The following is a 21,832-nucleotide window of genomic DNA, read 5'->3' as shown; positions in this document are numbered from 1 at the left end:
CTTTCTGATAAATCTTTCAAAACTGGAGTTGACTTGCCGTTGAATGGACTTGGACTCCCTTGCTCAGTCCCTTCGAGAGAGAGAGAGAGAGAGAGAGAGAGAGAGAGAGAGAGAGAGAGAGAGAGAGAGAGAGAGAGAGAGAGAGAGAGAGAGAGCAGAGCATGTAAGGGCTTATAGCGAGGCAGGAGGAGGTCGTAGGTCACCGTATTTCCAGGGTGTGCCGTCGTGTGCTCCTCTCTGTATCGTTACGGTGGTGCGGGCGTTACGTCGTCACCTTTTATGCCTCGGGGTTTCTTTTCGCTCCGGCATAAGAGCGTTCAGGGAAAGTGCTCGTAAGTCTCCAAATTTCACTAAGGTCGCGTTGTGTGTGGCGTAGCAGTGGTGTCGTGTATATTGGTTCCTATACGGGCATGGGGAGCGTCTTTCCTGTGATGTGTTTTCTGCAGCACTCTGGGGACGCCCGTACATTCCATAGTAACGCGTGTGCTTCATCTCTACCCTCTTTGTGCCTCGCTCCCATATCTGTCACTTACACTTGTCTCTTTTCCTCCTCAGGTGACGGGATCCGGGACCAGAATGGAAGGAGTTTACGTACACATACGGCCCAGACGATCCCTGCACGCCCTCCACCTTGCCCCGCACGTCGCAGCCTCCCCACAGATCCCAACGCCTTCCCCTTCCACCTCCGCCTCCTCATCCGCTCCCACCTCCTCCTCTCCCACTCCCTCGGCCTCCTACATTCCCTGGGACACGGTGACGGTGATGAACGCAGGGGCCTCCAGCTACGTCCTGAACGGCCTCACGCCCAACACAGAGTACGAGGTGTTCCTGGTGCCCTTCGTCAGGTCAGAGGAAGGGCTGCCCACCGAACTGCGAGTCAACACTACCCTGCCAGACGGTGAGTGCCTCTGTGTGTCTTTCGGTGTGTGTGTGTGTGTGTGTGTGTGTGTGTGTGTGTGTGTGTGTGTGTGTGTGTGTTGGTGGGAAGGTGGGTAAAAAGACACAGAAGAATGAAGAAACTTTAGTGATGAAGAGAAAGACAAAGAGAGAGAGAGACGGAGACAGACACCAGACACAGAGAGTGAAAGAAAAGAACAAGGATAAGAGAGAGAGAGAGAGAGAGAGAGAGAGAGAGAGAGAGAGAGAGAGAGAGAGAGAGAGAGAGAGAGAGAGAGAGAGAGAGAGAGAGAGAGAGAGAGAGAGAGAGAGAACACTGGCAGTTAGAAAGAGAAAACTAGAAAAGCACTAAAGAAAGATAAAATTTAAGGAAAACAGAGAAGAAAAAAGAAGGAGGATCATAAAAGGAAGAAACGAGAAGCAAGGAAAGTGTTGTTGGAGCCAGGTAAAGGGAGAGAGAAGAACTGCACGGAGAAAAGGAAGGGAGGAGGAAAGGCGCTATAAAGGGAGAGGTTCCGCGGAAGGAGAAGATTTCGGCGGCAACACACCGACATCTTCTGTGTGGGATGAAAAGGAACACGTGTGCAAAAGATGTTTAGATCAAGAGAGAGAGAGAGAGAGAGAGAGAGAGAGAGAGAGAGAGAGAGAGAGAGAGAGAGAGAGAGAGAGAGAGAGAGATTTTATAAAGGTGATATAGTCGTGACTTGAAATGTGTACGATAGATTGATCTTTTATTCTAAGAAATGATGATGAAAGTCACTGTAAAATTTCAATGTTAGAAAGTAAAAAGTAAAAGAAAAACGAAGTGGCACTCTGGGAAACTCAAAGAAAAACATGGAAAAAAACAAGTGGCAATTTAGCTGATGAGGTGACCTGATTCCTCCTCTTAGGAACCCGAGACGCAGCAGAGAGGAGGAGCATGAGAGAGAAAAAACGAAAATAGGTAGCAGACTGTATAAGTTTATTTTTTTTTAGCGTGACTGGAAGTTTCATTCGTAAGGAGAGAAAAAAAAATAAATAAAAATCTTCACTTACGTTCCTCATTTTCATATTTTGAAAGTTAAGAAACACAATTCAATCATGTAAATTATATATCAAAAGTTTATTTCTTGTTATTCCATTGCTCCTGTGAAATTCTGCGCACCGAGACTATTATTCACCTTAAAAGATATTGCCATTTTTATATAGACTCTATGATGGAACGCTTTGGAGAACCCATTCCGTTTTTTTTTTTTTCTTTCCACAACTTTTAAAAACTATTCTTGAAACTTTAGTCTTTCCACGTTTATGATCATTAGTGGCAGTTAGCGTAGTCCTTCAGCGACCATCCCCTTCATAACTCACCTGGGTCCCCAGTGAGGTGGGAGCGCCGCGTCGACCACTGCAGGTGTCTCTGGGCGAGAAGCCGCGTCTGGTGCGTCAAGAGATGGTGACGGCTCGGCTGATGATTCTCCGTTACGACACGCTGCTCTCTGATTATTCACGCAATGTTGAGAGAGAGAGAGAGAGAGAGAGAGAGAGAGAGAGAGAGAGAGAGATGGCACCTAGTCTCCAGGTGACGACACAAGCGCAGCGTCGGCTTTACTCTGCCATTGGTCCCCGCGCCTCCATCACGCCGAGCTGAGGCAATGCAAAAGCCCCGAGGTAGGATAGCAACGCCGAGGCCACACGAGTACCTGGGTCCTCGTACACCAAAGTCTGAGTGCCCTTGTCTGGCGGGTTATGAGGAGGATGAGGGCGAGAGGCAAGAAGAGATGGTAGGGAGAGAAAAGGAAGAACAGCAGAGAAAGGAGAATTTGAAAGAGGAAGAGGAGGAGTAGGCGGAAGAGAGAGCACAAAGGGTAGAAAAGATATGAAAAGGAACGAAGAGAAGGAAATGCAGGAGGAGGGAGAAGGAAAGAAGAAGAAGCATGAGCAAGAACAGTAAGAAGGAAGAGGCGGAAGAGGTAACTGTAGGAATGAGAGAGGAACAACTGAGAAATAGAAAGAGGAAGCAAAGAAAATAATCATATATATAGGATTACACATGGAAACAGTTACCAGGAGACTTAATGATCTATTACAAGTATATCTCTTCCTTTTGTATCTATTTACAATGAGTAGCAGATTATGTATAAAAGAATATGTTAGAATAGGGGGAAGGCAGTTTGAAGAGAGATACCACTGACCATAAACAAAGCATATATTTCCACAGAGAATGAGAGATAAAAGAAATAACACCCTGCACTGCTATTAGTAATGGTATATTGTAGAAGTGAATAACCTAAGGTATTTAGATGTTGTCACCACGCATCTCAATTCAAAGGTAAAGGGAACAAGTTTAATTGTGTCTAATTGTATAGAATTACAGAAATACCCTACCGAGACGCTATGTTAAGCCGTGGGTTATCTTCGCTGCCCTCCATGATTAGAGAGGCGAGGGTGACAGGGAAATTTGGTGAACTGGGACTCCATCTTCCTCTTTTTATTTTTTTTCTTAGGACATTAAAGTTTGCTCAGGAACTTTGGACAAATTTTCTGTTCCAAATAGCCTTCCTACATGTTCATTTGTGTAGTGCAACAATTTTCTGAAATAATAGTTTCCACAAAGAAGGAGGAGGGAGGAGGAGGAGGAGGAGGAGGAGGAGGAGGAGGAGGAGGAGGAGGAGGAGGAGGAGGAGGAGATGAAGAACTGTAATATAATAACAGGAGAAGGAAGCCTACTAGTAACTGTAGTGGGGAAAGGACTAGGAGGAGAAGACCAGGGAGGTGTAAGAGTATAAATGAGAAGAGGAGGAGGAGGAGGAGGAGCGAGAAGAGTAAGAGTAAAAGAGGAATGAGTGAGAAGATGAGGAATAGAGGAAAGAGGAGGAAGAGGAATAGAGAGAGAAGGAGGAAGAAAAGTAGCTTAGAATGAGAAGAATAAAAAGGAAGAAAAGAAGAATGAGGAAGAGGAGGAAGAAAGCGGAGAGAAGAAGGAAATAAAGGAAAATGATGAAGAGGAGGAAAAGAAGAATGAAGAAACGGAAAAGCAAAATAAAATGGAAGAGAAGAGGGAAGGAGCAATATTAGTAGTAGTAGTAGTAGTAGTAGTAGTAGTAGTAGTAGTAGTAGTAGTACTGTAGTAGTAGGAAAATGAGAAGGAGGAGGAGGAGGAGGAGGAGGAGGAGGAGGAGGAGGAGGAGGAAGGAAGGAAGGAGTAGCACAGGAGGAGGAGAAAGAGAAGGAGGAAGAGGAGGAGGATGGAGCGTGTCGCGGAGGAGATGGTGTGAGTCCTGAGACGTGTGGCGTGCCCGTGAGGCCTCGAGGGAGTGTCACTAGCACTCCCAGACGGATATGGATTGAGGTCCTCCCCTCGTCAGGTGATATTCACTCCTGCAGGGCGTGAGGGGGCGGGGCAGCGGCCTGGAAGGGGAGGAGTGAGGGAATGTAATGGACAGAGTACTGGAGGTGAGAAGAGGAGATAGGATTGGTGAAGCGGGAGGAGTGGGGGGGGGCGGTGGTGTGAGGGCGAATAGACAGACACATAGTAGAGAGAGGAAGAGGATTAAGGGACGTATCATCTTAGTAGACTCCTTCCTCCTCCCGCTTGGTTCCCTTCCTCGTAGCCTCGCCTTGATAACACCTGGTTTAGTTAATTCAGAGTCACACACCTGCCGTGACTGAGATGAACCGCGTCATTCTTACCTTGACTGGAACCACCTCGATACACAACACTTACCTCTGATCAAGACTGAGAGTACCCCTCTTCTCCTACACACCTCTTAGCCACAGAATATGCTCACCTGAAGAGCTGCGCTTAGCCTGAGTGTCTTGGGTACTTGGGGAAGCAGCTTAAGTGTGGTCTGGGAGGCGACATCCTCACCCTCCACCCCTTCTCCCCGGCGCCTGTTGAATATTCAGGCACTCTTGGGTCCAGAAGGAGACAGTGCCAGAGTACGTGTGGAATGGTGTGGGGGGGGAAGCAAATAGTGGTAGGGAGGTAATGCCGGGGAGAAGGAACAGAAAGAGAAGGAGGAAGAGAATGGAAGAAGTGGAAAACATAAGAAAGATAGTGTAAGTGTACGTAAAAATGTACAGTACGAGTCAGGAAGAGGAGGAAGAGAAAACGAAAGAAGTAAACAAGAAGAGAAAGAAGATGGGGCGGGAAGAGGAAGAACGGGTGTGGGGGACAAAAGAAGCCAGCCCCGAGAAGGTAAAATGTGCTTGAGAGAGAAAGTTAGCAGGAATGGGTTATATTTCACTTGAAAAGCGGAAGATGAGAAAGAAAATAAAGATAAGCCTTTCGAACTCAGCAGGGCAATAGATAAATAAGGACAGAAGGAAGAAAAATATGGAATGTTGACCAAGAAGATTCAGAGGAAGACTGAGTATAAGAGAGAGAGAGAGAGAGAGAGAGAGAGAGAGAGAGAGAGAGAGAGAGAGAGAGAGAGAGAGAGAGAGAGAGAGAGAGAGAGAGAGAGAGAGAGAGAGAGAGAGAGAGAGAGACTAGTACACTGGATCAGATAATAAGGGGCTGGACAGGTAGGGAAGATTGAGAGACAGGTGAAGAGAGGCGAGAAGAGGAAGGATCTTTCGGTAGAGAGAGAGAGAGAGAGAGAGAGAGAGAGAGAGAGAGAGAGAGAGAGAGAGAGAGAGAGAGAGAGAGAGAGAGAGAGAGAGAGAGAGAGAGAGATAAAAGGAAATAAAAGGAAATCTGAAAAGGGAAATTGAGTAGAAGACAAGGGAGGAGAGTGAAAAGGATGAATGAGGCTGGGGAGCAGAGAGAGAGAGAGAGAGAGAGAGAGAGAGAGAGAGAGAGAGAGAGAGAGAGAGAGAGAGAGAGAGAGAGAGAGAGAGAGAGGAAGGTAATGGAAAACCAGGTCAGGGGGGCATGGGCTGGGCTGGGCTGGGCTGGGCTGGGGTGGGCTAGGCTGGGCTGGGGTGGGATACTCTGGGCTGGTATGGGGATGGGCTGGGATGGGAGTACGGGTGCAGGGAGTGTGGGGGTCACCAGTATCTCACAAATAACTGAATGCCTTAATCCAAAACGGACGTGCGGCGAAACGTAAGGCCAATTTCACTCCTCTTCCTCCTTGTGTTGGAAAACGCTGGTATACTCTTTGGAAATTCATGGCTGCAAACGTTTTCACTTATTCATTATCGCTTCAACCCTTTTCCTGCACTCCTGCCCTCCCTTCTCCCATTCCTCTGCCATTCCCTGCTTTCCCCCACTAACACACTAACACACACACACTAACACACGCTGACGCACGCTAAGGCATTCACACTTTCACGCCGCTCTCGACTCGCTGTAGTCACGGTTTTCCCTGATTGGGTCTGTAATTGGTCCTGCAACTCTTCCTCGTGCGCGCAGAGTGTTGCTGACTTTCCTGCCAAACTAATGATGATTATACAAGGGGGAGACGAGGGTATATTTTATTGGACAAGTGATTAGAAATGTTGGTGGTGGGAGGCCGGGGTGGGGGGTGTAGAAGTCCAGGGTCCCATCAGATTTCCCCTCTAATCCTTTGCACTTCCCAGATCCCTCCTCCTCCTCCTCCTCCTCCTCCTCCTCCTCCTCTTCTTCCTCGTCTTCCTCTTCCTCTTCCTCGTTCTCTTCTTCTTCCTCTTCCGTGGTCGCCATCCCTTCTCTCCTACGACCACTTAGGAAGGAGAAAGGACTGGAATCAAGAGCGGTTTAAGGCACACACAGAAACCTCTCCTTCTAGTATAGTAGTCTCTCTCTCTCTCTCTCTCTCTCTCTCTCTCTCTCTCTCTCTCTCTCTCTCTTGCTTGTATTCCCTCTCCCTTCATCGCTTTTTTTCTTTCTCCTTTTTTCCACCTTTCCCAGTGTTCCTCCCTTTCTCATGCATGTATTAACACTCGTATTTGTTTGTTTCTCCAGGTGGCCACAGGTAACCTTGCTTTGTGGCGAAAAGTCTTTTGCTCCCTTTTCTGATCCCTCCCTTTGTCGCTATGTATTTGTACCTCCCTTTCTGCTGGTTTCCTTTTTTTTTCTTCCCCTTCTTTCGTGCGTATTCTCTCGGCATGCCTTTCTATTTTGGTTTTCTGCTTTTGTCACCTTTCCTTTCATTCGTATTTGCTCGTGTTTCTTTCATGTCTCTCTCTCTCTCTCTCTCTCTCTCTCTCTCTCTCTCTCTCTCTCTCTCTCTCTCTCTCTCTCTCTCTCTCTCTCTCTCTCTCTCTCTCTCTCTCTCTCTCTCTCTCTCTCTCTCTCTCTCTCTCTCTCTCTCTCTCTCTCTCTCTCTCTCTCCAACTTTGGCCTTTCCTTTCTGGCTCTTTGTTTCCCACTTTTACTTCAGCATTCTAACTCTTCTCGTTCTTTGCTTTTCCTCTCCTCTCATCATTTCCTCTCCCCCTTCTCCAGTTATCCTCCTTTCGTTTCCATTCCATTCCTGCATCTTTCTCCTCCTCCTCCTCCTCTTCTTCCTCCTCCTCTTTGTCTGTCTCCAGTGGCGAATCTAAGAGAAACTTCTGCCCAAGACTCTTCAAAACTGTTAAAAATAGCGAGACTTTTCTGCACTGGCAATAATTTTGAAGTTTTATCTATTTTTGATTTGAAAAGCAGCGATGAAGTTACGTGCTTTAATTTCCTTTTTTTTTTCTTATAACTCAATGTTGAGGCGAATATTCGTTGATGTTTGGCTTTTTTTCTGTTCACGTAACAGTTTAATGTTTTCTGGTTAAAAAATAAATAAATGAATAAATAAAGAAAATATATTGGAAAAGCCTTTCTAGTATTGTTATGTGCTTTGTTTTTATATACATCATTTTTTTTTTGTACAGTTAATGATGTAAGATAAACTCAATAGAAAAGTGACGACTTAATTAATGTTCTCAGGTACAAAAGTAGAGCATTTGTTGAATAAACCAAGAAATACTGTGTTGTTATTTCTTTTTATAGTTTGATTTTTATTTCGGGGTTTGAGATGATAGAAGAAAATTATTATGTGTCTAGTTTGATCTTCTGGATGAGATGACACAAGGAAAAGTTACTGGAAAGGGAATACATACACATAGAACGCTTAAAGTAGCGAGACTTCAGCTGAACGTAAATTTTATTCCGAACGTGATTATCCAAATTTAGTGGCTCAGACTCCGCTATCCCAAACTCTCATTTATTTATCCACATTTTTTGACCCTCCCGTCCTCCCTCATCCCTCGTCCTTCCTCCTCCCACCTTTGCCTCGCGGAGAATGTAAAAGATCGCTGGGAAGTTTATCAGTTTATCAGAACGAAGCGAGTTGGAGTTTCCACTTTAGGCGATAATATTTCACGCCAGGAAAGAAAGAGAGTAAATAGAAAGAACGTAAAAAAAAAAAAGAAGAGGGAAAGCAGTAAAGGGCAAAGTTTTTTTAATATATTTCCCAGGACAAGGAACCGCAAGAGAGCCATAGAGATAACAGTGCCGCCCTGATAAGCGCCACGCATAATGAAGGAAGGAGAGAGAGAGAGAGAGAGAGAGAGAGAGAGAGAGAGAGAGAGAGAGAGAGAGAGAGAGAGAGAGAGAGAGAGAGAGAGAGAGAGAGAGAGAGAGAGAGAGAGAGAGAGAGAAACACCAAAATCTTATCCTCCACCTCCTTCATCTCCGTCTCACTCTCCTCCTCCTCCTCCTCCTCCTCCTCCTCCTCCTCCTCCTCCTCCTCCTCCTCCAGAGAGAGAGAGAGAGAGAGAGAGAGAGAGAGAGAGAGAGAGAGAGAGAGAGAGAGAGAGAGAGAGAGAGAGAGAGAGAGAGAGAGAGAGAGAGAAATATTTTTACCCTCTACCACCTCCTTCTCCGTCTCACTCTTCTCTCTTCCTCCGCCTCCTCCTCCTCTTCCTCCTCCTCCGCATCCACCTCCGCCTCCTCCTTCACTTCCTCCTCCTCCTCCTCCAGTGAGATGTCTGAAGTGGAAAAATTAAATCAAACTCCACCTCGCCAACTCGTTCCTCACAACATGCTCAAGAGGCCTCGCGTCCACCTCAAAGGAGACACATGTTCAACTCCTGACTGTGAGCACCTGACCGGCCACTCCTGCTGGATAGAGAGAGAGAGAGAGAGAGAGAGAGAGAGAGAGAGGAAGAATCTCTCTCTCTCTCTCTCTCTCTCTCTCTCTCTCTCTCTCTCTCTCTCTCTCTCTCTCTCTCTCTCTCTCTCTCTCTCTCTCTCTCTCTCTCTCTCTCTCTCTCTCTCTCTCACAGCTGCTGCTAGGGACACGCCGCTCATACGAGAGAGTTTGTGAGGTTCCTTCACCTGACATAGAGGGTGTGTTTCTGTAGGAGGAGGAGGAGGACAAGGAGGAAGAGGAGAAGGTGGAGGAGGAGGAGGAGGAGGAGGAGGAGGAGGAGGAGGAGAAGGAGGAGGAGAAGAAGGGAGGTGGAAGAGGAGGAGAAAAAAGAAAGACGGTGTCATAAGGCATAACTGGTATTGAGTATGACATCTTTTTAAGAGAGAGAGAGAGAGAGAGAGAGAGAGAGAGAGAGAGGCGGGCGGATTACCTCCTACTTTCACGCATCAGGAGTAGGGGCGCGACGGTCCCTTCCTGTCCATCACGAATTAATAAAACGAGACGAAAGGGAAAATTGGTCGAAAGTGACGAAAACTTCCCTATTGTACTCTACACTGCCTGTCTGTGCATGAATGTACACCCCACATGGACACCTCTCTGTATATAAGCCTGCATGTCTGTCCCCATCGTGTGTATGAGTGTATAGAGGCAGGTATGCATATATGCGAACATAGGTTTACTGAGATAACATCCGGGACGCTGCTTGCACCATCCCGTTAGATTCTATACATATATACATAAGTCTGGCGTTGGGGTGCCTTGCCGGTGCCTCAGTGCCACTTACGGGGGTCGTGGAGGCGGCATAAAGGGCGGAGGCGGCGCACAGAGAAGAGAGGGAGACAGGGAGCGAGAATAGGGAGAGATTAAGATATATTTGTTAAGTTTATATGATCGCTTGCTACGACCGGCTGTTTGGAGGAAAGGAGGAGAGACGCAGAGAAGGGAGACTTGATGGAGGGGACGGAATGGAGAAGGAGGGAAAGGAGAGAAGGAGGAGTAATGGATAGGAGGGAGAGGTAATGGGAAACGAGTGTGTATATGGGGGAGAAGAAGGAATATGGTGAAAGGTTGATGGAGGGAGCGAAATGGAAATGTGGAAATGAAAAACACATCACCAAAACGGAGGAAAAGAAAGACACGGACAAAGACACACGGCAAGAATTACAGTGGAAAATGAACAAGAGAATGGAAATACGAGGTAAAAGTGAGGAAACGAAATGCGCAGGGAGAGAGAGAGAGAGAGAGAGAGAGAGAGAGAGAGAGAGAGAGAGAGAGAGAGAGAGAGAGATGAAAATATATTGGATAAAAAGAAAATGGAAGGGTTAACGAAGTATAGAATGACAATAACAGTTATTAAGTAAAAAAAAAAAACGTGAAAATCTAATCAGATAAGTAATTATATGAATTCTATAAACAATATAAAGTGAGAAAAAATGGTGTAAATAATATCTCTGATAGTAAAAAATCTGATTAAATAATGGTAATAGTAATGATACCTCTACCTACTACTACTACTACTACTACTACTACTACTACTACTACTACTACTACTGATGATGATGATGCTAATGAGTATTTTTATCAATACCATTATTATTATTATTAGTAGTAGTAGTGGTAGTAATAGTAGTAGTAGCAGTAGTAGTAGTAGTAGTAGTAGTAGTAGTAGTAGTAGTAGTAGTAGTAGTTGTTGTTGTTGTTGTTGTTGTTGTTGTTGTTGTTGTTGTTGTTGTTGTTGTTGTTGTTGTTGTTGTTGTAGTACTAGAATTGCTAATGATGACAATAACAACAACCCTAATAATAATAATAATAATAATAATAATAATAATAATAATAATAATAATAATAATAATAAATAATAAAGATAATAATAGTAACAACAACAACAGCAATGATAACACTTCTCACCCCTGTGTTGACATAAGGCTGGTCAATGTATCACCTTACTGTGCTTATTAGAGAGACTACAAGGATGCCAAACTCATCACGTTAAGACCCAGAGAGAGAGAGAGAGAGAGAGAGAGAGAGAGAGAGAGAGCTTGATTTTTAAATCCCAACCGTACAGGAGAACAGTCTATGCACTTAACATTATCTTCACTATTTTAAGACCCTATGGCATGTGAAGATACAGAAACACTTACCTCTGCACAGTTCCCTTGCGTGTGTGTATGTGCGTTTGCGTGTGCGTGTGTACTCGTATGTGTGTTTTGGGAACATTTGGCACGGTGGAAATGAATGGCAGTGTTGTGAAAATGGCCCTATCATTCTGTGGCACAACTGGCACTCTATGAGGGGTAAGAACTGCGTATGGGAGGATGTGGCACTGCGGCGGGGAGTCATCGGCACTGGCTATGGCTCTTCAGAATGCGTTGCGAGGCTGTGAATTGTGCCAGCCACTCTCTGCTTCGGGAACCCATAGAATGTAATGAGCTGCGAACAGAGGTGATATGTTCATAGACGAAGCTTTGTTCTCTCTTTCTCTCTCTCTCTCTCTCTCTCTCTCTCTCTCTCTCTCTCTCTCTCTCTCTCTCTCTCTCTCTCTCTCTCTCTCTCTCTCTCTCTCTCTCTTCAACTTTTCCACCTACCCGTTTCCCAGTTTCCTCTTTCTCTTTTATTCTCTTTCTTTTCTTCCCTCCCTACATCTCCCCAACTGTTCCTTTTTCTCTTCCTCTTCTCTCTCTCCCTCTATCTATCTATCCCTCTTCCTCTCTTCGTATTCTTCCTACAGTGTCTTTCTCTTGTATTTCATTCACTCTATTTTTCTTTTCTTCCTTTGTTCCTACCACGTCAGCAAAATATTCAGGAAAAAGTTTATACCATATTATTTTCACATTCAGAGAGAGAGAGAGAGAGAGAGAGAGAGAGAGAGAGAGAGAGAGAGAGAGAGAGAGAGAGAGAGAGAGAGAGAACTTAGCACATTATTTTAGGTTTAATCTTGCTTTTTTGTTCCTTTAAATGCTATATATTTTTTATTACTTCTATTTGTTGGTCTTTCTGTCTGTCTTTACCTGTGTGTCTCTCTATCTCTGCTTATATCGTCTACCTGTCTGTGTCTGTCTGTCTGTTTGGTTGTCTTCTATGTCTTTTTTTTTTTGTATTTATTTACTCCTGAGTTTGTTTCGGTCTGTCTGTCTCTCGGTCTCTCTATCTATTTATCTATCTATCTATTAATCTCTCTCTCTCTCTCTCTCTCTCTCTCTCTCTCTCTCTCTCTCTCTCTCTCTCTCTCTCTCAACCTCAATAATTGAATAGATGAAGGTGCTGAGGGTAATTAAGCACTGATTCAACAAGCTTTCTTAGGCCTTTCACACACCCTGTCTAAGGAAGCGACATATGCCTTTCCTTCTCCTTCCTCCGTGTCTCTTCCTTCCTTACTACGCCCTCCCCCCTCTCCTTTCATCCTTCCCTCCCTCCCTCCCTCCCTTAATGATGCAGGATGGAGGGAGGCGTAATATAATTTTGCTATGAGCCAGACAGTGTCGCCTTTGGAATTATTGACGTGAGTTCTCTGTCTGTTGCTGCCGAAGAAAGTGTGTGTGTGTGTGTGTGTGTGTGTGTGTGTGTGTGTGTGTGTGTGTGTGTGTGTGTGTGTGTGTGTGGAGACTAACAGACTAACCGACAGATGAAGATTACAGTTTCCAGTTTTCTTTTAGGTTTCTTGTTTTCTCTCTTGTTCGTGTCTTGTTGCAAGTTGTAATTTCATCTTTTTTTATCTGTTTTTTTTGTGTGTGTGTGATGTGCCTTTTATTTTCTTTTTCTTTTTGTATTCTTTATTCCTCGATGTGTTTCTGGTGTTGTGTTCTTCTGTTTCTTTGGAGTTTTCTTCCTTCTTTGCCTTTTCGTGTTGGCCTTGTCTTTTCCTCCAACCTTTTATTTCTTTCCTTCAAAAACTGACCGAGCGTCGCCTAACTTTATCTCACGACCAACGGATCCCTCTTCGTTCCTCTCCCTCTTTCTCTGCCATCTCACTCTTCCTCTTCCCTGACTTTTCCTGCCTCCTTTCGTCTCAGGCTCTTCAAGTTTTCCTCCTTCTCCTCCAGCTCCTTTCTTTGCCTCTTCTCCCAGCCAAGATTTTTTCTTCTTTTTTCTTCTTCATTTCTTTGCTCCCCTTTCCTTGGACGCGCCTTTTCACCTTTCACCTGTCGTCCACAGCCCCGGCCGGCCCGCCCCAGGAGGTCTCTGTTCACCTGCTCAACCTCACCTGCGCTTATCTCACCTGGAGTCCGCCCGAAGCCAGCCTGCAGCACGGCCCCATCACAGGTTACCAGGTGAGTGCGTGGCGCGACACACTAATTGGCTCATATTTTTTATATTTTTTATTATTAGTAGTAAGATCGATTTTTTTGTTATTTTCGCGCTCCTGCATCCTTGTTCCAATCTTTTCATTAATTTTTTACTTTGATTTAATATCCGCATTTTATTTTCTCATCTTTTTGTTATCTCCTTTTTCACTCACTTTTCTCTTCTTTCTTGAAATGTCTCCCTCTTCATTTGGTTTCTCATGCATCGTTCACTATTTTCTCTCTTATCCCCAATCGTTTAAATCTTTCCATCTTTTGTCTCTTTCTCCTGTTAATGATTTACTTTGTTGTTCAGATTTTACCTTTTCTCCTACAATTTTTTATATTTTTTTCTACAGTTCTTTGCTTTTAGTCCCCTGGTTCTTGCTAGTGTTTATCCTTCTCACTGCTTATTCCTTCCTTCCTGCTTGCTCCTTCCTCCTCCATTCTAGTACCTCGTCTATTCCCTCTCTAAGTTTCTCCCTACTCTTTGGTTACTTCTCTTTCCTCTGCCAGTTCCTCGCTTCTCCGTGCTGCTTCCTGCCTTGCCTTGCTTCCTTCCTGTTAGGAGATGTTGCTGCTTTCAATGCCCAGTGCCTCCCTGCCTCCTCTCGCAGAACCCACCATTGTAATAGTCACCTTCTTCCCTTTCATCCACAACAAATAACATTTCCCTTCCTTTCCCTTGCCTCCATTTGCCATTCATTTTAGTTCTTTACTCTCCTTTCCCTTCCCTACTGTTTCTTTTTCATTATTTTGTTGTTCTGCCGTGTCTTTTTATTCTTTTTGTTTATTCGTTACTTTGCTTTGCTTGTAATCTCTTGTTTTCACTCTTGATGTTTTAACCTTTGCTTGTTCTCTTTTTTCATGTGTTTCTTTTATATTGTATGATATTTTGTGTGTTTTTCTTTTCTTTTCTCTTTTGTTTTTATATTTTCTTTTTGCATTACATCGTATTTTTTTTTTTTTTGTTCCACTGACATTTTTTCCTGTGATCTTTCCTTCTCTTCTTATATTTTCCTTTCAGTCTTTCCCCTCCTGCATGTACATACCTTTCCCTCCTTACCTTTCTTTTATGTTCCTTTCCCGCGTCTTTTCCTCTTTCCACCTTTACATTCCCTCCCCTTCCCTTCTTTTCACTTTTCATGCATTCCTATCTCGTCATTTTTATTTCCTTCCTTTTCTTCCTTTTTTTTTCTTTTCCTTTTCCGTGATTCCCATTTTTATATCTTCTCTTCCTTTCCCCCCTCTCTCCCTTTTCCTTCTCTTCATTTCGCTTCCAATCTCCCTTCCTTCTTTCGCTTCGTTTTAATCGTCTTCCTTTCCCTTCCCATAGAATACTCTTTCCGTGATTTCCATTAACGTATTTTCTCTTCCTTTTCCCTCTCTTCCCTTTCCTTCTCTTCGTTTCGCTTCCATTCTCCCTTCCTTCTTTCGCTTCGTTTTAATCTTCTCTTCCTTCTCCCATAGAATATCACACTCCTTTCTGTTCCCTTCCCTTCCTATTCCTTCGCTTGTTATTCTATTTACGCACAATCATCAGATCCTTCTTCAAATATTTAAGAGCAAAATAGCAAGAGAAATGTCTAATATTGTTTGTGTTCATTTACTATTTTAATTCGGAACAAGTTGTGCAATTTGCTGGAGACTTCTAGATATTTTAAAGGAACATGTTTATTAATTTTGTCTGTCTACCTAGTCTAGCTGGCCATCTATTTATCTATCTATCTATCTACCTATACATGCGTTTATTTAGTTATGTATATATTTCTTTGTCTTTCTATCTATGTATTTATTTAGCTATCTTTCTACCTATTTATCTGTTTGTATATTTCCCATCTATTAACTTTTCTGCTTGTTATCTCGATCCTCAGTGTGTGTGTGTGTGTGTGTGTGTGTGTGTGTGTGTGTGTGTGTGTGTGTGTGTATACATACGTTCGGTGTGCGTGTATTCCTTTCCGTATCTTCGTCCTAGATATTTTTCCCTTCCTAACTGACTTTTATAACTTTTCAACCGGTTTTTATCTACGACCACTTAAGTGTTGGCATTCACCGTCGTCGCTCAGTGCCCGGCAGAGACAACCTGCGTACGTAAAAATGGAATTCCTTTTATTTTTCCTGCAAGGTTGTTAGTGCTCCTTGTTATTTCAAGCGTTTATTTGTCTTTCATTGCGCCAAAATGATCGCGTCGTGTGTCAGGCCAAGGAGCAGCGCGAGGCAGGGAGGTGGGGCGAGGAGGAAGAGGAGGAGAATGGAAGAGGAGGCAGGTGCAAGAGCCAGGTGGGAAGAGGCAGGGGCGTCAGGCAGGTGCTAATGGGGTTGTGAGTCTCCATAATTGTGATGCATCGTATTCTCTCTCTCTCTCTCTCTCTCTCTCTCTCTCTCTCTCTCTCTCTCTCTCTCTCTCTCTCTCTCTCTCTCTCTCTCTCTCTCTCTCTCTCTCTCTCTCTCTCTCTCTCTCTCTCTCTCTCTCTCTCTCTCTCTCTCTCTCTCTCTCTCTCTCTGCATTACTGAGATTGCTCACGCTCCTCTCTCTCTCTCTCTCTCTCTCTCTCTCTCTCTCTCTCTCTCTCTCTCTCTCTCTCTCTCTCTCTCTCTCTCTCTCTCTCTCTCTCTCTCTCTCTCTCTCTCTCTCTCTCTCTCTCTCTCTCTCTCTCTCTCTCTCTCTCTCTCTCTCTCTCTCTCTACCGTCAACTTCCCTATACATTTACCCCAGTGTCCCTTTCCCCATTCTCCTCCCCTCACCTCGGGCCGCTACTGCTATGACCCTCGACCATTGTGCGGGAAGACGTGCCGCTCAGCCCATTAATGAGGCGCCTGAATTGCTCCCTCATGATTAAAAGCGCCCGAAGAAGTGACGGGGCGAGATGGGAGACCAGCGGGAGTGGAGTGTGAAAGGCGCCTTCGTTTCTTTGAGTTCTTCAGAGCTGCCACCATCTTTTCAGAGGTTAATAGTGGAGGAGGTAGCCGAAGGAGAGATGAAGGAAAGAGAGAGAGAGAGAGGGATGGAGAAAGACGAGGAGGAGGTGTAGGGACGTGGAGGGATTAGAGGAGAGTATAGAAAGAGTAGGAATGAGGTTAAGTTGTGAAAGAAAAGTGTAATAAAGGGATAAAAGAAGAAGGTTGAAAAGAGAGAAAGAGAAGAAAGAGTTAAAAGGTTAAGCAGGAAAAGAGGAGTAATGATGAAGGAAGAATAAGTGAAGAAGTAAGAGAAGGAGGAGAGAGAAGAATTAAAAGGAAGTTAAGCAGGAAAGTAGGAAGGAAGCATATTGCTGTGATGCGTGTATGTACAAAGAGAGTAAGTAGAGGGCGCAAAAAAAAGAAAACGGAGAGAGAGGGAAGAAGAGAAGACAGAGAAAAAGAAAATAGAAATAAAGAAGAATCTCCCTTGGCTTTGTTGTTTTATGTATCTTTTCTTTTATTGTTGTTGTTATTCTGTTCCATTTTATTCTGCTGGATTAAATTTTTCCTCGACACTTTTTTCTACCTTTGTGATTTCAATGGGCTATTTATTTTTTCCTCCAATTTTTTCTCACTTTTTTCCTTTCTCCTTCCCTATGGGTCTGCCTCCTTTTTTTTCCATTTTGCCCTGCGCACTTATTTATCACTGCCTTCTCTTTTTTTTTTCCTCCTTCCTTGCCTCCCTTCTTCACTCTCTCTCCCTATCTTCCTCTCCCTCCTTCCCTCCCCTCCCCGTCAAGTCAGGGACACGCCCTTCCCTTCCTGATGGCTGAACTTCATTACCACGCCTCATCCACGAATTAGATATCTGTTTACATACTTTTTCCTCCTCCTCCTCCTCCTCCTCCTCCTCCTCCTCCTCCTCCTCCTCCTCCTCCTCCTCCTCCTCTCCCAAGAGCCACTATGAGTCTTCCTTCCTCGAAAAGTTACGGTGTGGCTTGAAAATTTTGTTGCTAACGAGAATTTTTACGGGAGACTGAGTGAGTTTACGCCTCTTGACTGATTGTTTTCAGTTGCCTTGTTATTATTATTATTATTATTATTATTATTATTATTATTATTATAGTAAAGGCTGAACTTGTACACAATAACCAACGTAACATTCAGTTATTCAACCTCCTCTTTCCTCGTTATCATCTTCCCTTTCTCCTTCTATTTATCTTCCTCCTCCTCCTCCTCCTCCTCCTCCTCCTCCTCCTCCTCCTCCTCCTCGCCTTTCACCTCCCTTCCCTATCATTCACTGACTTCTCATTACTCGTCACTTAGTTCAATTAACACAACCTAAACACAGACACAAAGAAAAGGGGAGGTAGAAAAAAACGAAAGAGAGAGAGCGAAGGAAGAGACCGAATAATCAGTAGTATAGCAATTCTTTCTAAAGGGAATCCAATCCTTCTTTGTCTAATCTCAAGCGAATCTGATCTTTTTTCTCTCCTTTTTTTTCAATTTGCTGGTGTTTGTGGCAAGGGATTATAGGCTGAACGTACTGGTTACACACGGCCTTAATAGATCTTGTGCAGGGTGATGGCGGGGTGATGAATGGTGATGAAGGCGGTGACCGGGAGGCGGAGATGGAAGAGAGAGAGAGAGAGAGAGAGAGAGAGAGAGAGAGAGAGAGAGAGAGGGGGGGTAAGTGCGGTAATGCGACTGAAAGGAAAAAGGAGGTACGAATGAAGTCAATAAGCATTGGTAAGGAGGGAGAGTTTGTGTAGGAGTTCTAGATTCTCTCTCTCTCTCTCTCTCTCTCTCTCTCTCTCTCTCTCTCTCTCTCTCTCTCTCTCTCTCTCTCTCTCTCTCTCCTCTTTCCTCCCATTCATTTCTCTTTTCAAGGTCTAAATAGTAACTTCGGTCCCACCTGCTGAGAGAGAGAGAGAGAGAGAGAGAGAGAGAGAGAGAGAGAGAGAGAGAGAGAGAGAGAGAGAGAGAGAACTAAAAATATTCTCACACCACAGGAAAATAAAGAGGACAAAAGCTTTGCCTTCATATCAACCACATTTTTCCTCTCTCTCTCTCTCTCTCTCTCTCTCTCTCTCTCTCTCTCTCTCTCTCTCTCTCTCTCTCTCTCTCTCTCTCTCTCTCTCTCTCGTGGTTATAAAGGAGCGAGTCAGAAAACTAAGGAAGGTTACGGAGGAAAAGATAAGGAAATGAGAGAGAGAGAGAGAGAGAGAGAGAGAGAGAGAGAGAGAGAGAGAGAGAGAGAGAGAGAGAGAGAGAGAGAGAGAGAGAGTGAGAAGGGCGTGAATATAGATTGAGCGAGGATGAAGGAGGAGAGGAAGAGGAGGGGAAAGAGAAAGGGCAGGAGAAAAAGGAGGAGGAGGAGAAGGAGATGAGGGTGAGGTAGTGTGGGTGGTTAAAGAGAGAGAGAGAGAGAGAGAGAGAGAGAGAGAGAGAGAGAGAGAGAGAAAGGGTATGAAGAACTAATGAGGTAGCTCTTTGCGCTTCACTTCTCGGGTTTGGTGAAGCGGAGGTTATTTTCCTAGCGTGTTACAGTCTCTCTCTCTCTCTCTCTCTCTCTCTCTCTCTCTCTCTCTCTCTCTCTCTCTCTCTCTCTCCTCTTTATCATCATCTACGTTGTTGTTTTTGTTAGTTTTTTTTTTATCGTAACCTCGACTTTTTTTTCCTCAAATTTTTATTCTTATTTTTTTTAGTGTTAACCTTTCTTTATTTTGGTTTGGACGTAATTATTTTGATATTTATTTTCGTGTAAGCATCTTTCTTTGTATTCTTTAAACTTTCTGCTGCTTTTTTGAGTATCTTCGAGAATACATTTTTGAGACATTTTTATTGTTCATTGTGCAGTAATTTGTTTTCTTTTTCTTATGCTTTTGCTTTTCGGTTTCTTTAATTTATCATTTTCAGATCCTTTTATCTTTTTTCTGCGTTTTTCCGGTGAACAGTGACGGGAACTAATTGCATTGTGCTTAATAATGGATTGACAGAGGCTCTGCTATTCTTTGATATAACAAATACTAAGGTACAATTCAAAACAATCGTCTTGAGAAAAAATATAAAAAAAAAAAAAAGCTGTAGATTTAACTCCAAGTTATATTTCACCAACTCCTTCTTAGAACATCTGGACAAAACGTGAGATGAAAATAATGCTGGAATTATTGAATGTCACTGAGCTGGGAAATCATTATCATTATTATTACCATTATTATTATTATTATTATTATTATTATTATTATTATTATTATTATTATTCACCACGTGTCTTAATGTATTTATTCATCGTGTGGACTGTAACCCCGCATTAAACGTTGATGAAGATGATGATAATGGTGATCCGTTTTTCAGTTGTTTTGGAAAAGTTTGGTTAATGTAGCTTCAAGACCTGTAACGAACTTAAAACGGATGGATAAAGTTACATGAAAACTGCTCAAAATAGTTTTCTTTTAGGGCATCGTCTTCCTCTCTTCCTTCTCTCATTCCTTCATCTTTCTTTAAGTTTTAGTAATCTGACTCGCCATCCCGTGTTATGTTTTATGTGCCCTCTTCCATTCCTGCTTTTTCTTGGTTTCCTCTTCCATGCGCCTCCTCTTCCATGCGCCTCTTATTACAGTTTTTCAGTTTTTTCCTCCTCCTCCTCCTCCTCCACCTCCCCCTTCTTCTTATCAATATCTTCATCATCATCATCATCATCATCATCATCTTCTTCTTCTTCTTCAACTTCTTTATTTTCCTCCTCCTCCTCCTCCTCCTCCTCCTCCTCCTTATCAGCAGAGAGGAACACGTACACTGTCTTACGCTACTTTGGACGTCTCATCAAGGACAAGAAAGTGATACGAGAGAAAAAGCGAGATGTGCGAAGGTCCTTTAGTGTCCCTGTGTCACCTCCACCCTTATTGACTCTCTCTCTCTCTCTCTCTCTCTCTCTCTCTCTCTCTCTCTCTCTCTCTCTCTCTCTCTCTCTCTCTCTCTCTCTCTCTCTCTCTCTCTCTCTCTCTCTCTCTCTCTCTCTCTCTAAGTAATTCTCGGGACTCTTGATTGCTAAGAAGAAACTGTTGTGGTGTTTGCTTCTCTATTTGTTCTGCGTGTTTGCCGTTTCTCTTCTTCTATTTTTTATTGGTCGTTTATGTACTATTCCCAAGTGTGTGGTGAATTATGGATTTGATTTCTCTCTTTCTCTTTCTTTGTTTCTCTCTCTCTCTCTCTCTCTCTCTCTCTCTCTCTCTCTCTCTCTCTCTCTCTCTCTCTCTCTCTCTCTCTCTCTCTCTCTCTCTCTCTCTCTCTCTCTCTCTCTCTCTCTCTCTCTCTCTCTCTCTCTCTCTCTCTCTCTCTCTCTCTCTCTCTCTCTTATTACCTGTCTCGTTTCACTTTTCGCTTCCTTATATGTTTCGTTTTCTCTTTCACAAAACTTCAACAAGCGTCACTTTTTTTTCCCCTTCTTTTTCTTCACTACAAGCCAAAACTCCACCGAAATGAAGGCTTCGCTCACTCACCGTTTTCTCTTCCCTCCCTCACTCTCCCTCACAGATCCTGACAATGGTGAACGGCACAACCACCTTCCTCAACACCACCGTCAACGCCTCCACCTTCGCCTACAAGCTGACGCCCCTCACACCAGGCCATGTCTACTCCGTCAGTCTGGCAGCGCTCTCCAAAATGGGGGAGGGACCTGCCTCTCAGCCGCTTCGACTCCAGACCGATCCAGCCCTTCTAAACCCATTGGCAAACCGTCACGCTGGGTCAGAGGGCGTGGTGCGAGAGGCGTGGTTCATCGTGCTGGTTGGAGGGGCTATGTTCCTCCTGCTTCTTGTGCTGGTGGTGCTTCTGTACATCCGACGCGTGCATCATAAGGCCTCACAGCTTCCCTCGCTCAATGGTGAGTACGCTGGGGTGTGTGTGTGAAGGTTGTGGGGTGTTTTCTATAAGGTGATTTTCTACATGGTGTTTCGTGTGAGGTAAAGGTGAGTTAGTAATTGAGGTTGATTTTGTGGTATTTTGTCTTGGTGTTCCTCTTGTGATGCTTGCTGTTGTTATTTCTTTTTTTGTCTGTGAGTATGTGGGTGCTAAGTGTTGGCTGCTGCTCTTGAGGATTTTGGTGGTGATGGTGATAGTGATGGTGTGTGTGTGTGTGTGTGTGTGTGTGTGTGTGTGTGTGTGTGTGTGTGTGTGTGTGTGTAGCTGTGCGTTACATTGATATTTTTATTGAGTTGTTATTTTTGTTTTGACGTAAAGGATTTGGTGAAGATTTTAGCTGATATAGCAATGCACCATTATCATCCTCTCTCTCTCTCTCTCTCTCTCTCTCTCTCTCTCTCTCTCTCTCTCTGATAACGCCATTGCCTCGCTAGTAATGAAAAACTGTCCCTCCAAAGTTTTCAATGAGGCGACGATGAAGTCCGGCAAGACTGTGTGTCTTTGGGGAGGATAAATGACAAGGTGTAACTCTCTCCTTCTTTCCTTTGTAGGAGTGTTTGTATGACTAGAAAGGCTGAAGCGTCTCGTGTGTGATTGAAATTGTCTGCATGATTATTGTTTGCTGTTGTTGTTGTTGTAACGACAGTCATCACCATCATAACGAAAACAAAGTGCTGCAACTACTACTACTACTACTACTACTATTACTACTACTACTACTACTACTACTACTACTACTACTACTACCACTACCACCACTGCTGCTGCTGCTGCTGCTGCTGCTACTACCACCACCACCAC

At 44.0% G+C, this 21,832-nt stretch overlaps 1 protein-coding gene across 1 annotated transcript in view; it reads left to right on the top strand.

Moving 5' to 3' along the window:
- Positions 1–21,832, top strand: part of LOC123516054 (roundabout homolog 2-like) — a 305,146-nt gene that overhangs the window by 249,065 nt on the left and 34,249 nt on the right. Inside the window, exons 9-11 of the mRNA XM_045275074.1 lie at positions 556–898; positions 13,080–13,195; positions 20,645–20,993. Of these exons, the coding sequence (XP_045131009.1) occupies positions 556–898; positions 13,080–13,195; positions 20,645–20,993 (808 nt within the window). The remainder of the gene's footprint in view (positions 1–555; positions 899–13,079; positions 13,196–20,644; positions 20,994–21,832) is intronic.

Source organism: Portunus trituberculatus, chromosome 40 (assembly GCF_017591435.1).
Source record: "Portunus trituberculatus isolate SZX2019 chromosome 40, ASM1759143v1, whole genome shotgun sequence".
In the NCBI taxonomy this organism is placed as follows: Eukaryota; Metazoa; Arthropoda; class Malacostraca; order Decapoda; family Portunidae; genus Portunus; species Portunus trituberculatus.
Note: the sequence above shows the minus strand (reverse complement) of the source record. Positions and strands in the feature narration are given on the sequence as shown.